General features: G+C 42.0%; 2 protein-coding genes across 4 annotated transcripts in view; both read left to right on the top strand.

Annotated features, from left to right (window-relative positions):
* Nucleotides 1–1,360: 1,360 nt before the first annotated feature.
* Nucleotides 1,361–8,637, top strand: mocs3 (molybdenum cofactor synthesis 3). The gene is made up of 13 exons (XM_033642197.2): nucleotides 1,361–1,606; nucleotides 2,708–2,840; nucleotides 2,952–3,044; nucleotides 3,559–3,679; nucleotides 5,167–5,241; nucleotides 5,441–5,558; nucleotides 5,639–5,747; nucleotides 5,849–5,911; nucleotides 6,408–6,571; nucleotides 6,747–6,794; nucleotides 7,362–7,458; nucleotides 7,540–7,647; nucleotides 8,443–8,637. Exons 1-13 carry the CDS (start codon nucleotides 1,514–1,516, stop codon nucleotides 8,598–8,600), a joined length of 1,380 nt encoding a protein of 459 aa, XP_033498088.1. The 5' UTR covers nucleotides 1,361–1,513; the 3' UTR covers nucleotides 8,601–8,637.
* A 732-nt stretch (nucleotides 8,638–9,369) lies between these two features.
* prkd3 (protein kinase D3) overlaps nucleotides 9,370–12,937 on the top strand; it is a 46,243-nt gene continuing 42,675 nt past the window's right edge. For 2 of the 3 annotated variants that reach the window (XM_033643394.2, XM_033643392.2), the window contains exons 1-2: nucleotides 9,377–9,671; nucleotides 10,583–11,241. In XM_033643394.2, coding sequence (XP_033499285.1) covers nucleotides 10,954–11,241 — 288 coding nt within the window. In that variant the 5' untranslated portion in view covers nucleotides 9,377–9,671; nucleotides 10,583–10,953. Of the gene's footprint in view, nucleotides 9,672–10,582; nucleotides 11,242–12,937 lie in introns of all 3 variants that reach the window. The other variant, XM_033643393.2, reaches the window with a different exon arrangement.

Below are 12,937 nucleotides of genomic sequence, written 5' to 3'. Positions count from 1 at the left end.
GCGTCTGTGTGTAGCCTACGTGTGTGTGCGCGCGCTTCATCCAATCCCAGGAACCACACGGGTATGACACAGTGACCCCATAATTGCTCGTTTTGAACAACAGTCCAACACACTGCATGCCGTCATAGGTCACAAGACATAACCCAGCTGGACCCATTATGTCTTCTCATTACTGGTCAGCGTTGTTATTTATGCAGGAACTTATTGAGAATTGGGACAAATCATGTCCTGCCAAAATAAGCCTTAGAATTATGACTTATTAACACAATAATTCCATTTCTGGGGTGAAACATTATTTTTAGTATGTAAGATAAATATGATTTATAAAATATTTTGATCTGTTTTCTTTTATTTTTTTTTTTACTTCTTAATTGTCCCTTGCAAGGAAACACCTTTTTTCGAGACAGTAATTCACAACTTTGTATGTGTGTGTTTAAAGCCTTCAAAATGTGAAACCAACAGTACGCACTGAAAACATAAACATAAAAAAGGTACAGCTACAGTCATCTTTGTTTTAAAATATATATTTTTATGAAAACGTTTGCCCTTTAAAGATGTGTCCTAGATTTTTGTCAGCTCCTTTAGACTTCTGAAAACATAATTTAATCAGGCATAAAGGGGTTATACTGAGGACTCCTGTCTCACTTCCTGGTTTTCATCAAAGAAAACATAATATTATATTTCCCTTGGTTTCCAAAAAAAAAACGACAATACTGCGCAGGTACTGTTAAGCCTCCTACTTCTTGATAAATTTATAAAATAATATTGCTAAGATAATATTTCTATATAGCCCTTCTAAATTCAACAGGAATTATGGTTTAAAAATTAGTATTTTGATTATCATTAAGAGAACTCTCAAACCTCAAAATAGATAAATAAACAAATCAGTAAATACAAAAATAGAAAAAAAATAAATGTTAATATCTTAAAAAAATAAAAATGACTATTCACTGCGACTGCTGTGAAATTAATAAATATATAACTTTTTTTCCAACTCCATAATACGTCAACTCTCCAGCTCTGTCAGATCTTACGTCTGACATCCATTATGGAAGCTGTTAAAGAATAAATTAAATTACTGGGAGCTTGACCCATAACGAGGTTTTAATAATCAAGACTTTGATCTTTTAAAATATAATTTCCCAGTATAACTAAATAGTAAAAATTAGAGTGATACAGGAAGTCATGTTTTGCTTAGATCTCTGTGCAGTAAACAAAAGCTTTAATGGAGTTTTTTTTTTTTCTATTTTTACCCCCAAGGGTAAATCATTAGTAAAGTAGTAAATCAAATATTTGTTTACTTATTTAATTATTTTTTTGTGAAACACCACAGTTTTGTACGTCACCTACCACGTGGTTTCATCGTCACATGGCAAACCCGGAAGTGTGTCCCGTGTGTATGCATGGTTGTGGATGTAATTCATCCATGTCCATTTACCACAGTCAGCTCGCTAAATGAGAACAGTAGCGTTGATAACTGAACGTGTTTCCTTTCTCTGTAACAGCAGCAGCCATGGCTGAAGAGGTGCGCTGCTTGAAGGCACAGCTCGAGGCGAAAGAGAAAGAGATAGCTGCTCTGAAGAACAAAGTAGCACAACTGGAAAAGGTACGAAAGTTTTACTAAATGCTAAGTTTATAACAAGAGGTAACTTCTCGTTTGTTCCCATAGAAGTGTCTTCTCAAAATGTTGTCGCCTCATTTGTTAGCAGTTTAGCATTTATGGTGTAAGCTAGCTATAACGGTATAAAAGCCCAGTACAGGCTACATAACGTTAGCAAACATTGCTTATAGCCATTACACGTTTGGCAGCAGTAACAAACCATTACATTTAGACTGCAAATTAGCTTTTAAGGTCTACCTCATTGTCCTGAAGATTATGTGTAGCTGAGGGAAGATTTAACATTAAAGCACAGTCACACATATTCCCTGTAATAATACATGGAGCAGAGCTATATAACATGACACCTGAAAAACACAGAATATATGCAGGTATTGTTGTAGCTCCTTATGTCAGTCATCAGGAGGCACCCACATCCACTTTTGCAGGTGCTGCTGGGTACATATCTGCTAAAAAAGTATAGTAAGTATTGAGAAAGAGCATAATTGGGCATATTGTCCTCAAATACATGTTGTTAGTCAGAAGGAGTGATCACACAATATCCATGTGAATATCATATCAACACTAGTCTCGCCACCAGACAATCAGAGATCTCCGCCTTCTGATTTAGTTAAGCAAAGTGTCTAAAGACTGACTTCTGAGTCTATATCAACACTGCATTACAAGTACAGCATTGCAGCATGTATGTAATCCTACAAGGCAGTGCTGTGTTCATAAATTCACGTGCTTTTGAATTAACAAATACTGTAAATCAGTGGTGCACCTGCAAAAACACACAAATGCCTTCTTATCCCAAAATGGAGATGGAAAGTTTTAAAAGGTCCAAAATAGTATTTCAAAAGAGAGCACACTTAACTCACTAAATCTTAAATGCTGAATAGAATATAAATAAGCACACTATAAGCCACTTTAATCCCTCCCGATGAGGAGCTTTTCCCAAATAGCTCCTTATGTGAGACATATGGGCTGTAAAGAGAGATATAAATGTAGCTCATTATATTATAGAGGCAGGCTGTTGAGGGCTGTGCTGCCACATGGCTCAGAGCTCCTGTTTAAACTTGTTATAATTCCTCCCCTGTGTCATATCAGAGCCATACCTCAGTGCAGGAGCTGTATGAAAAAGTGACACCCCTAACCCCCCTGAAAGCCAAAGCAGCCCTCAGCAATGAGGACATCATGCGCTACAGCCGACAGCTCCTTCTGCCAGAGCTGGGTGTGCAAGGTATGGATGGCTACAGACAGTGTTGCTCTGATGTACGGTACAGTAAGCAATCTGTCAAGTGAGATTCATGGCATGACTGAACACAACAGAGTGCATCTTGATTGTCCGCAGGTCAGCTAAAGTTATCACAGACCTCGGTGCTGATTGTGGGCTGTGGAGGACTGGGCTGCCCCGTAGCACAGTATCTTGCAGCGGCAGGCATTGGTGGGTAATCTGTTTGATTAATGCTCAGCATGAACTTGTGCCAAACAAATTAAGTCATTAACCTTGAAAGAAATGTGCTGTATGGGTGTTAGTAACAATTTAGCTGTCAACGATTCGTCTTTTCCTTTAGGCATGGTCTAAAATTAGAAATCTGGCTCACCTCCCAGTGGCTGGTAAACTAAATAAATGTACCTGTGGATGGGGAGGTTTGCAGCCGTAATTATTCATGTCAGTTTCCAAGAAGATATATATCACACTCCCCATTTCAGAGCTGTTTAATGATTAAAATCAGGTACACTGAGAACACAAGACTATATTCACGGCAAAACTGAACGAAAGCAGATACAGAATTTGAGAAAAAGCAGAAATAACAAGAACTACAGACATAAAAGTGTCAGTCAAGTCTACCAAAATCACACTTTGTTACATTTGGATCCCCGTTACAGAGTTTAATCTTCATGGTCCGCCACCATTATCCATTTATTCTCAAGCCTCTCTGACTGACTTGTTCCAGGGCGCCTTGGGCTGCTGGACTACGACACGGTGGAGCTCAGTAACCTGCACAGACAGGTGCTTCATGGGGAGGAGAACCAGGACCAGGCCAAGGCGCTGTCCACTGCCAATGCAGTTAAAAGGTGCTGACTGAGAAATGTATCCCCGCACATGTGTGCCAAATCTGCACAAACAGACCTGAAACAGAGACGTTAGTGTTTTGATATTATTAGTAAATGCTCTCTAACCATGATAACTGCTGTGTTTCTATGTGTTTTGTGAGCATTTGGTTGCAATGTAATGCATGCTGGCGCTCTTCAGTCTCGCCACAGGTTATATTTGGTTGTGTATTTCTCCTCAGTCTGCAAATATTGTGTAAACATGTTATTTTAGCGACAGCTGTTTTTGGTGCCTTTCTCCCTCACAGTGGCCCAACTGTGGTTAGTACACACATTGTGCAGCCACGACCACATGAGGGCGCCATTTCTCTGACTAGAAACAACTTGAACAGTGTTTAGGTGCTGTGTCACACATACACTCTCTTGATTTAATTGAATATTAATGATAATTTACTACATGCTTACACATCCATACTGCATGCAACTTAAAATATAAAAGTCCAAGGTGGTAATTTATGTCATCAAGATAACTTTAATTTATTTTTGCACTGTTTTTGATAGTTGAGACAGACAGTAAAGATTAGGAGGAAAAGAGAAGTGCAACGGGGGCCATGTGACAAAGGTCCCATGTCCATTTTCAAATCTCACATGTTGCTGTTTGTGGTTTGTTCTTGCTTTAAGCAAACAACTGTTATGGTCCTAATATGCGTTTTGAAAGGGTTGATAAGAATACTAATCTGTTTGTTTCAAAGGAACAGTGTGTAAAATTTAGGTGGATTTAGTGGCATCTAGCAGTGAGGATTGCAGATTTCAACCAGCTGAAACTTCTCCCGTTTAAAATTCTGTCAGTGTTTATTGTTCAGGAGGCTTTTACAGGGCAGAGGTCTCATTCTCTCCAAAACAAATGGACCTAGTGAACCAATTCAAACACTGAATAAAGCAGTTTCACTTTACAATTCAGTGTTTCTCAGATGCTGTTCGCCTTGTCAGAGACGGGCCAATAGCCCAGCACCTGCAATGTGTGCTGACCTTTTTTTCTCTGATAACTTAAAACTCAGATGTTCAGGAGGTTTTTTTTTACTGGGAGTCTAAATATCCACAGAGGGCTCTTCCTCTCCAGAACAAATGGACTTGTGATTTAAACTCGTAAAAACACTGAATAAAGCAGTTTCACTTAAAAAAAAATCTGTGTTTTTTGCGACACTGCTTGTCACAGAGGGACTGCTAACTATGGTGGCCAAGGCAAAAATGCGAATGGCCCTATTTAGAGCCAGTGTTTATTTTGTCCGTTCCGTCCTGTAGAAACATGGCTGTGCAACATGGATGAGGTCCCGCCCCCTATGTAGGTATAAATGGCTCATTCTAAAGTAGCAAAGACATAGTTATTATATTCCATTTCTGCCAATATATCCCCCTAAATCCTACACACTGGACCTTTAAAGTTCTTATGATGGAGGACCAATCTCTTTGGAAATGAGCTGATATTTTTCACTGTGACTTCATGTCTGCAGGTTGAACTCAACAGTGCAGTGTGTTCCCTACCACCTGCAGCTTTCATCAGAGAACGCCTTGCAACTCATTCAACAGTATCCTGCTGCAAAACCCTCCACCTACATCTGTTACACAGACCAGCTAATTCCTTGTCATGAAACTACCCTGCAGCTGCCACACACTCAGTATTATTCAGGCCTGTGATTGCTTTTATTGCATGAATAGTATTTTAGATCTTCAGATGAGAGATGTGACTAACCATTAATGTAAACACCTTGACTTCGCTGACCTCATATATGACATTGTCGCTGATTGCTCAGACAACGTCCCCACTCGTTATCTGGTGAATGACGCCTGCGTGCTCAGTGGCAAGCCTTTGGTGTCCGCAAGTGCCCTGAGGATGGAGGGGCAGGTAAGGTAGAGAGGACTCTACATTACATTTGTAATGTCACTTTATCAGCTTAAACGCCTCCTTGCTGTGTGTTTGTGTAGCTGACAGTGTATAACTACCGTGGAGGCCCCTGCTACAGATGTCTGTACCCAGTACCCCCGCCCCCAGAGACAGTGACCAATTGTTCTGACGGAGGGGTGCTAGGAGTCGGTGAGTCTTGTCTCCTCACTTGCCCCAGAGCCATTAACTTTGTACAGAGTGCAGTCTGTGTACATGATAGTTGTTAGTAAATCTTTCCACTTTTCCGTAAGTTCCAGGGATAATGGGCTGCTTCCAAGCTTTAGAAGTCCTCAAGATCGCCTCTGGACACGGCTGTATCCTTTGGTTTTCTCGTCTGAGCTCCCACATTACATACAGTACCTTCCTTGGGCAGTTTGTTGTTTGATATCAGAATTTTCTGCCAAGTCATCTGGATAAAACAACTGCTGAAAGGGCTTTTATTGTAGCATTGTAAGAGATCTGAAGGGTGTTTTGTGCCTGTGTGATAAAATATAGCGAAAACAGACTGCTGACTCTGCATTTGCCATTCCTATGAGAACGCTTTGTGGTTAAGTGTTCTCATGTTGATATTGAGACACACATCAGAGAAAATACTTGCCCCATCCTGCTCCCTCTCTTGCATTGTGATGCCCATGCTAACACCTGGCCCTTATGCGTCAGCCAGGGAAGTGCTGCACTGTTTTCCTACGAAAACTGAATGTTGTTATGGTGCTCGTACACAAAAGGGGAGACATGCCAGCTGATTTTGTGAATCGAGCAACGTGATGATGTTTTTCACAAAGTAGTCTTTTCCTTGACCCGGCGCGCCAGCTTCCTGCGGACAGCAGCTGGTGATGTTTGACGCTCAAGATGCCAGATTCAGGTCCATCAAGTTGCGGCCCAAGCAGGCCGGCTGTGCGGTGTGTGGAGAGAACCCCAGTGTAACACAGCTGGTGGACTATGAGGCTTTCTGTGGGTCTGCTGCCACTGATAAGGTTGGTCGTAGGAGAGGGAACTGACAGGGTAGCTCTTGTTATGGAGTTGTGCACATTTTTGCAGGAGGTGTTTCTTACATCAACTGGATTTTGCCGTTTAATAAGACACAGTACATGTCATTATTCTCTAATCATAGGAAAAATCTCTCTCTGCCTCATTTTCCATGTGTTTCAGTGCCGCAAACTCAACCTCCTTTCCAGAGATCAGCGGATCACAGTACAGGTAGGGGAAACACAGTCCAGAACAGTTGGCCGTTGCGTGACTCCCTGTATTTAGCGCTGTTTATTGTATGATTACTCACAATTTTCTCAGTTTTCATGTGCATTCATAAACTGATTACATCTCAGCGCTGACCCAGCCCCAAATGGGAAATGACTTAAAATGTGCCAGTGGATTTTCTATGGGAAAGAATAACATGTCCTATTTGGCAGTGAGCGCAGCAGCAGTGGTGGTGGATTGCATCTGTTTCTGGAGAGTTGGTGCTTTCAAAACCCGCTGAGTCATTAGGCGCAGAGATTGGGATCATGATTGATTGGGCTGTAATCGAGATTGTGCAAGGGGCTCCAGTTAGAAAGCAGTTTTGTTTCCTGTGATTTAAGGAAAAGCAGTTAAAATGTTGGTATGACTCCGCAAATACAAGTTTCAACATTTGCTGTGACTAATTTTGGTCTCCCTGTTTAAGCTGTAGATATGAATCAATGTCTTTTCCCCAGAGATAAAGCCACACCTCTCTTTAATTAAAAAGTTGTTAGTATTTGTGCATTAATGACTGTTTTAATGTGATTCCAGGATTATAAATCGATAATAGACAGCGGGGAGCCCCATCTCTTGTTGGACGTGCGCCCTCTTGTGGAGGTGGATATATGCCACTTACCTTTCTCTCTCAGTATCCTTTTAGAGCTGAAAGCACAAAATCAATCTCCTATTTCCCACTTCTGTGTGATTGTTCTCCTTATATTGTCTCAAGACATTCCCCTTTCAAGTTTAGAGGACAGGAAGAGCGACCATATCCGATTACTCCAGGAGAGAATCAGCCAGTTGCAGCAGCAGATGGAGGGTGACCGCCGGCCTCCAGGTAACATGTCAAAACACCGTTTAGGCTCCGTACATGTTGTTTGAAATGAACAGGCACGTAGAGACACTTGTGCATATTCACAGTCTACTGTGTGGTCTGGTACTGCAGGGGCCGCGAGCTTATTTTGGATGGCTAGTAACAGGTTGTAATGGGGTTGCTAGGTGACCCCTTTTCCAAAACAAGTACGGTCAACCTGAGCAGCTGGCCTGCTTTAGAGAAATGAATATTCAGAATGTGTATTTTGGTGATGCTCTGGATATTGACTGTGTTGAGCTTTCTTTATCAATGAGCTAAATTTAGCCTTAATACAACCTTGGTTTGCAAAATCAACTTAACTCACGTTGAGTGTAAGTCAATTAATGCTTTGAATCTGATGCAAATTAAAGGTATACTACGCAGGGTTGTCCGTTACTGTTTGTCAAAACACTTGCAAGTGGAAATGAAAGTAAAAGCCAACCCCAGATTCACTCTCGTTTGACTTGCTACAATGCGTTATTGTTGCTCTGTGTCTCCTGGATGCCTGCTGCTCAGGATCTCGCACCTGCTCGCTACCTTTTTGTAATGCTCCGACTTCCCCTAAGCAGTGTGGGGGTGCACGCCCACATACACAGAAAATAAGAAGACAGGCAGAGGGCACAGTCTCTGCAGGAAAATACACCGTCACACACTCTTAGTGGGTCATAAGTTATGATTGAGAGGAAATACATGTGTGTGTGAGGAAAATCCTGCATAGTATACCTTTAAGATCCACTGGTGTCACCACACTGATGTTTTCTCTTTACTGATTTTCTCCAGTGTATGTGATCTGTAAGCTGGGTAACGACTCTCAGAAGGCGGTGCAGGTTATGGAGAAGATGAGCTGGTCAGAGGTGGACAGCATCGCCGTGAAAGACATCAGCGGAGGCCTCATGGCGTGGGCAAAGAGAATAGACCCCACATTTCCACAGTATTGATCCATTTTAAATGTGTAAATAAACTCTGCATTCATTATATTTGTCATCTGTGTTGATTTGTTTTCTTCTCTGTGTGCACTGAACGTGTTGCTTTTAGGTAAAATGGCATTACTGAACAGCAGAGTCTTACAAACAAAGTGTAACTGTGCACCAGTTCCTAAAATGTGTTGTGTAATCTACTGTGTTGATCGGTTCATCTCCATGAGCTGGCAGTTAGATAACACGTAAGCATCCTTGCAAAATCCAAGTCTCCCTTCCTGTTTTTTCTTTCAATTTTTAGAAGTTCTGTTAATTGAACTCATAGCTTCCTCATATCTAAGAAATTTAACCTACACTCTTCATGGTAAGCAGACAAAACGCCACACAACATACCTCTATTTTATCTTTAAATCTCTGCTAAGATAAGTCGGGAGACAACACTAGAGACTTCTTTGTTGTTTAATAAAGCAAAGTGAAATCACTCCACTCCTCCACATTGCTGGGGGCATGTATGAACCCCTTCATGGGCCCCTGAGGACTCCTGGACCCCACATTGGAAACCAGCATACTACAAACCGATCCGGGTCGTGTAGAAGAACGTTTTTTTCTTGGCATGGACAAGTTGAAATAACGGAAAAGAGAAGCACATGCGCATTGGCCTGTGCTCCATCGGAGGCGCCATTGCTTCACAGGCACTGTAGTTCAAGTTTCCTCCCCACACATGGAAAGTCAGTTATGCGGAGATAATAAAAAGACTCCAAGCCCCAGCGACGGCCGCTGCTCTTTTTCCTCGTCAAGCAGGGGGAGTAGACACAGCTGGAAGGATAATAAGATGCGCATGAATTTACAATCTGGAATAAAAGATAAGAGAAAATAAATGGACGGCTCGGTCAGTGTCCGCGCGCCTGGATGTAAAACTTGTGTCGGTATTTGGTACGTGTAAGCGACGGGGCAGCGCTTTGTGTGTGTGTGTGTGTGTGTGAGGTGCAGACTTTTGAAACTTCACACTCCGCTTTTCTCAGTTGATGGAGTTACAAAGTTTCTTCAGCAAAGTCACAATGGAAAGAAAAGCACCCTTCGCTGACTGTGAAGGTAAAGTATCGCTTCATATCACTCGTGGCGACGTTTGGTTGTAAACTGAGGTGAAGTGAAGACATAGTTGAGCTACAGTAAAGCCCTGTAAATGTGTAAATCCAGCTCTTGTATAACTTGTTTTGCTGGCATTCTCGACTCGGGTTGTGTTCTGCCAGCAAGCCAATCGAAAGTGGGAGGGGTGCAGATGTTAGGAAGCCTTGGCTCCAGATGTTTGTGGAGTTTGAATTCTTGTAAACACAGAAATGATACGCTTTATCAACTTTTACGTGTCTTTTAGGCTGTTATTTTATTGTCTTGCGCACGAGCACAAAGGCCTGGTGTGGTAATAGCTTTGTTAAGTTTACTAAAAAGTCAACAAATGTCGATAGTAAAGTAAAAAGTAATGAATTTATAGACAGAAAAGCTCAAGCTGGGGGTCCTTTAGCACAGCCCATTTAATAAAAGGCTATAAGTTAGCATAAAGCTAACACTGGGAAGCAATTACAACCATAACAATGCAAAGCAACAGCAAAACAACACAAGACATAATCAAAATGATCGATAGGAGATAATGTAGGAGAAATTAAGTTTAAAATGTTAGATACAATTCTAGTAGACAAATAAAAATTAAGTTGTTTCAATTAAAAAAAAAATAATGAGCCTGGCTGACTCAAATAAAATAAGTTTGGTGAACTCAATTTCTTAAATGCGTTAATTGAGAAAGCAGAAACATGTTTGTCCACGTAAATTCAACTTAAAATTGTACACAAAGCGAAGATAAGTACTTGTTTCATTCATACTTTGCACAACCAAATAAGAGCGTCTCATGTGCACTACTGTCTCTGCTGTATTCAGATAGGTAAATGCTTTTCATCATAAAAATAGCACTATGTGTGTTTGTCTGTGTGTGTGTATGTTTGTGGTGACAGGCTTCCTGTGGTCAGAGTGGATTACTGACTTCAGTAAGGAGAAGGAGCGCCACTCCAGGATATGAAGCTTGCTGCAGTGATTTTACTGCAGAAGTCTGCGGATTGTTCACAGACTTTTTCTCCATCACCTGCCCCGGCTAGATTGTGTGCTGTGCTGTGTGGTGGGTGGATCGCCTGTTGCTCTCTTAATTTATGAAAAACAATGTCACTCTGATAAAAAAAAAAAAAAAAAAAAAAAACACAGTGCTGACTCACCATCACTGATGAGGACCAAAGATTCCCCCTACCAGGAGTCCACTGTGCTTCCTTCTGCCAGCCTTCACTAAAACCTCCACCATTCAGCGTTCCACGTCGCCATTGGAAGAAACCCAATGTCTGCCTCCTCTCCCCCGTCCTTACCTCGAGCCTTCCTCCACTCTCTCTATCCACACCACCCGTCCTCATCGTCCTCCCTGTCGCCGAGCCCGCCCGGGCCTCTCTACACGCGGCTGTCCAACGGCAGTCACAGCGTCCCCAGCCCCACTAACTCCCGCAGCTCTTTTCATGGGGTGTCCTTCCTGCTGCAGATAGGACTCACAAGAGAGACGGTGAACCTGGAGGCCAGTGACCTATCGCTGTCCGCTGTCAAGGACCTGGTGTGCTCCATAGTGGACCAGAAGGTAAGCACTGAAGTGCACTGTCATATGATTCACCCTCTGGTTTTACTCATAAAGGGCATCTATCATCACACAGTTTTTCTCTAATGTCATCTGAAGTGAAAGGCTTTCCACAAACACATGCAGATCTACTTCAATTAGCTCGCTGTCAAACTTGAGCAGTAATACCAAAGGCAGTGGAGGACGAGCACGATGCGCCAACATGTGTTTTGCCATCTTCTACCATATTCATCTGTTTAGGTTTTGTTTTCCAAAGCAGACATCTGGGCCTCGTGCCCTAAAATGAGTCAAACACCGCAGAAGCATGCACACAACAGCACCACTGATGATCCTCCAGTTACAGGACACAGTGTAGCAGCACCACTTATTTACATTGCGGTATAATGTTACTGGACTTACATGGTGCAAATGCACACACATATACAGAGCCACTCAGTGGTTTTGCTCTGCCTGTGTGATGTTGGACCTGCTTTATTTTCCATGACACTGGTAATGTGTTGTAATGACACTGGAGTGTAGCCTCGGCATAAGAAGTAGCTTTAAATACAAGTATAGGCTTCATCAGTTGCCATCTGGTATTTGGTTGTGCGAGAATATCCAAAGTGCAAATCAACGGCGCCAGCTTTAATTTAGCCTGTTCTTGTTCATTTGGGCTGGAAGTGGTCGGGCCAGTCCTGGTCAAGGTCTGTGTCTGCCTGTGTGTGTGTGTGTGTGTGTGTGTGTGTGCGCGTCTGCCTGTTAGTAATGAGCAAAGTAAGGATGATGTCAAAACATTTTAATATTTGTTTCTAATTTGAAGTGGCCTCATATAATAAAATAAGCACTGTAAAGCTGCAACACCACAGATGTTGTGCCTTTCTATTGTTTTGTCTATCAGGAAAATGTGTCATTGCACTACTGCAAACACCAAATACATTCACAAAAACGTTTTTCACATAAACTGGAACATTAAAGGAATACTTCACCCAAAAAATTAAATCAATTAGTCATGCTGTTACTTTGAAGTAGTGAAAAAAACTGTTTTGCTCAAAGGCCTCCATTGAAAACAGTTACCATATTGAGTTATTGATTGATTGGGGACCATGTTTCACAACAGCAAAACTATATCAAAACATCTTTTTACAAACTCTCACATGACTTGTGCAGTACAATCCAAGTCTTATTTATCCAGTCGTATGCTCAGTACTTCCCGAACACATGCATTTTTACTAAAAAGTCTCAAGGCTCGGACATACTTTACAAGTTGTACGTTCACAGACAGCCGGCACGCAAGCGCTGCTGTTCATTGTACAATTGAGGGTCTGCGTCAGCCCTCAGCACTAAATGGGAGGGCTGGGAGATGAGCTTACCATCCCCATCCTGCTGACAACAGGTAAGAGTGAAGCTGAAGAGAAGCTTCTGGGTTTGGAGTGAATGACTGTCGATTATCCAACTTAAATCTAACTTCACTGTGGTGAGGGACTGTGGCTGGCTTGACTGCAGTGTTTTGGAGTTTGGAACAAGAGATTGGAGCCTATGATTGGAGCATGCGCATTTGGCGCTTGCTATGCATACTCTGCGCAGTCACAAAAAATGGGCCACACAGGGGTCCGTTTGGACCCTTGCAGACATGGATAGATGACTACATTTATGTCACACGCACCACAGTGGACCTGGAAACTATGAATTGGCCCTTAGTATTGGTGTCTGGCTTTGAAGA

This window comes from Epinephelus lanceolatus, chromosome 15 (genome assembly GCF_041903045.1).
Source record: "Epinephelus lanceolatus isolate andai-2023 chromosome 15, ASM4190304v1, whole genome shotgun sequence".
Taxonomy (NCBI): domain Eukaryota; kingdom Metazoa; phylum Chordata; class Actinopteri; order Perciformes; family Serranidae; genus Epinephelus; species Epinephelus lanceolatus.
The sequence above is the reverse complement of the archived record's forward strand: the minus strand, read 5'-3'. Positions and strand labels throughout refer to the sequence as shown.